Genomic DNA, 3,732 nt, shown 5'->3' on the forward strand with positions numbered 1-3,732 from the left:
AAAAAAAAAAAAAAAAAAAAAAAAAAAAAAAAAAAAAAAAAAAAAAAAAAAAAAATATATAAATATAAATATACATATATATTATACATAACTATGATGATATATAAATGAATCATATATTATCTCAAAATAGAAAATATTGAATAAATTTATTTTCACAACAGTTTGCACATACCTATATTTACAGCTACAAGCATGTTCATCATAACAATGTATACAAACAATATCGTTCGAATGTGGACATATAACGGCACCTAAAAATAAATAAATATATAAAATTAATATATTACAAAATGTTAAATTAAAAAAAAAATATATAAATATATATAAATATATATATATATATTAATTTGTTTATTCTGTTTTTATTTACTGTTGAAGGTGGGAGAGTTGCATGCGTCACAATCTTTGTAAAAAAATTGTAATTTACTCTTAACACTTTGAAAGAAATGGCTATTTTTATGTTTTTCGAAATTGTAATATATTTTAACTAGATCTAATGAGACAAAATTAGAATAATTAACAATTTTTTTATTTAAAAGTACATCATGCTGAAGATTTAAATCAATATACATGGATTGATTTTCACAAAAAAATCGATGTTCATCTAATAAAATATACCTTAATGAATATATAATATGTTTTAATTGACTGAAAGTATATTCATGGAAATGTAATAAATTTGAGAATAATATAAAATGAATAGATATACAAGTATTTCTATAATATTTATAATTATAATAAGATTGAAGTCCAAAAAATAACCAAAAGGTTGGAGCAATATTACATGCTTCATTACAATTATAACCAGAATTAAAACCACCATGAAATGTCTTTGGCCATAAAAATATAAATTCATTTTTTCTTTGAATATTTTTATATACTGGAATATTATTTTTTAAAAATACCTCTACAGGTATTTGAATTGTTAATTTATATATTTTATTCTTATTATTTTCTTTCTTGGAATCTATTTCATCTTTATCTACAATTTTATATTTTAAATATGGATCAGTATATATTAAATCTACATCATTAATGTTTACATTTAAAAAGTTATATTTATTATTTTTATCTGCTTCAAAATAAATATAATCTTTTTCATTATTATTTCTATTACATAAATTTAAAGAATTATTCCTATTATTATAATAATTATAGTTATTATTATTATTATTATTATTATTATTATTATTATTATTACTATTACTATTAATATCAATGTCAATATTTGTACTATTATTTTTTACGTTCATTTCATTTCTTATAGCACTTGATGATTTCCTATTATTTCTATTGTGTAAGGGCATAGAAAATTTCCTTTTTCTAAAATACTTTCCCCTTCTTCGTCTACCTGCACCCATATATGACGTTCCACCCTTATTATTATTATTATTATTTATATTTATTTTACTATTTTCTCTTAAATATTCATATATTACATCTTCTACCTTGTCACTATAATGAGGAGGTATAACATACCATATTTTGGGTTGACCCCAATGCTGATAATTAATAGAAGCAAAATAGTTATCTTCGGTATGCCAACAAAAAGTAGAAAATAATGTTCCAATATATAACCAAGGAATATTTACACCTTCAATTAAAATATCTATATTTCTTAACATAGAACCTCGTATAAATGGTAATGACTTTATATTCATGTTTTCACTAATATTACTAATAATATCATTAATTTCACAAAAATAATTATTTTTTCGTTCTAAAAAGTTATAATCCTTTCTAACATTATCATTCTTTTTGCAAGCAACAATGTTATTTATATTATTGTCACACCTTTTATCATTATGCATATTATTACTATTATTATTATCGCATTCTTTTATATTATAATAATTTGTATTATTTTTAGTTTGCTTTATATTATTCCCATTAGATTTTATTACATGACTTTCTATTTTATAAGCACCATGATCCTCTTCATTATCAGTATCTAATATATTTATAACCTCAATAATTTCATTTGTATCTTTCTGAAGTACTTTTTCCTTGCTTATAGTATAGCTAGTTTTTTTTTGATTTTCTTTTATTTTCTTCGGACAGCATGCAATTTTTTTAACAGATTTTACATGCTCATCTTCATCCGAATCAATAACAATTTCATCAATATTGTTTTGAACAGAATTGTTATATATATTATTATGTTTTTTATTTTTCTTATTTTTCTTCTTATTATTATTAATAGGTTCTTCATTTTTGTTATTTTCATTAATTTTATTTGCTGTATTTTTCTTGATTATTTTATTTCCCCCACTTTTTATTATACCATTCGATGTATTTTTAGTCATGGATATATTTGATTTATATTTGTTCGGAAATATACAGGTAGGTTGATTTCTTTTTACAGGTAAATCAGCACCATAAACAGATATGACATCTTCATTCTTTTTATTGTTAATAATATCCCAATATGTCTTTTCAATATTGTCTAAATCAAATTTATTATCTGATGATAAGTATTTATTTTGCAGCATTTCATTATATTTATACATTTCATATAAGGTCCAATATTCATCTGGATGATCAAATTCCTTCCCATTTTTCAATTCATTAATCATTTGTCTTCTTATGTTAAATTTAATATTAAGATAATATGAATTAAATTGTGGCGAAAAAAAATTAGGAGGTATTACTTTTAAGGCTCCATATTTTAATCCCATATAATTATACTTTTCAAAAAACAGCATGGGATTTGTCATTTCTTCCATAGTTGTATTGATTTCTGGTATTTTTTTAATTCGTTTATATATATTTTCATCATCAGAATTATAAGAACAATTATTATTAATATTATTGTTATTAATATTATTATTGTTATTAATATTATTGTTGTTATTTTTATTATTAATAATATTATTATTATTATCATTATTATTACCATTAGAAATGTTACTCATAAGTTGTCTTAGCGGTAGGTTTCCAAGGACCCTTTCAAAATTATTTACATTATTCTGCTCATTTTGTATATTATTTAATTCATTATGTACTACACATTTCCCTTTATATTCAGAAAACATAGACACGCTTTTTTTACTATTCATATTAGTACCGTCTATACCCCTTTTATATATTGATTTCTTATATTTATTATTCGAAATATCAATTAATTCATCTTCGTTCGTTATATCATTTGTTATATCATTTGTTATATCATTTGTTATATCATTTGTTATATCATTTGTCATATCATTTGTCATATCATTTATCATATCATTTGTCATATCATTTGTCATATCATTTGTCATATCATTTGTCATATCATTTATATTGCCTCTTATGGGATCATAAAATACATCATTTGCCTGTTCACTGTCGTCATTTTTTTTTTTACCATTTTTCCATTCTTCAAATTCTTCTTCATCAAATATATTTTCTATATATGTATAATTGTCTTCTTCAATATTTCTATAATTTATTTCATTATTTTTTAAAAAAGACTTATTTCTTGTATCATATACTTTCTTTATTTGATATAAATCCTTTTGATTCAATAATTTCTTATCGACTTTATTTATACAGCCATTGGTCTTTTTCCCTGTATCTATATAATTAACATCATCATCATCATCATTACATGATAACACAAACTCTCGATTTCTTTTCCTCTTTTTTATACCAGTAATTTGCTTATCCATTTTAACGTAAAACATTGATGATATAAAAAATAGGATAAAAAAAAAAAAAAAAAAAAAAAAAAAAAAAAAAAAAAAA

General features: G+C 21.1%; 1 protein-coding gene across 1 annotated transcript; it reads right to left on the bottom strand.

Annotated features, from left to right (window-relative positions):
- Window positions 1-175: 175 nt before the first annotated feature.
- On the bottom strand, window positions 176-3,656 carry PRSY57_0809200 (JmjC domain containing protein; the record flags this gene model as incomplete). The annotated part of the gene is made up of 2 exons (XM_020114713.1): window positions 176-254; window positions 374-3,656. Coding segments are annotated over 2 exons (3,362 nt in total), but the record flags the coding sequence as incomplete, so codon positions are not given.
- Window positions 3,657-3,732: the final 76 nt, after the last annotated feature.

This window comes from Plasmodium reichenowi, chromosome 8, assembly GCF_001601855.1.
Source record: "Plasmodium reichenowi strain SY57 chromosome 8, whole genome shotgun sequence".
Classification (NCBI taxonomy): domain Eukaryota; phylum Apicomplexa; class Aconoidasida; order Haemosporida; family Plasmodiidae; genus Plasmodium; species Plasmodium reichenowi.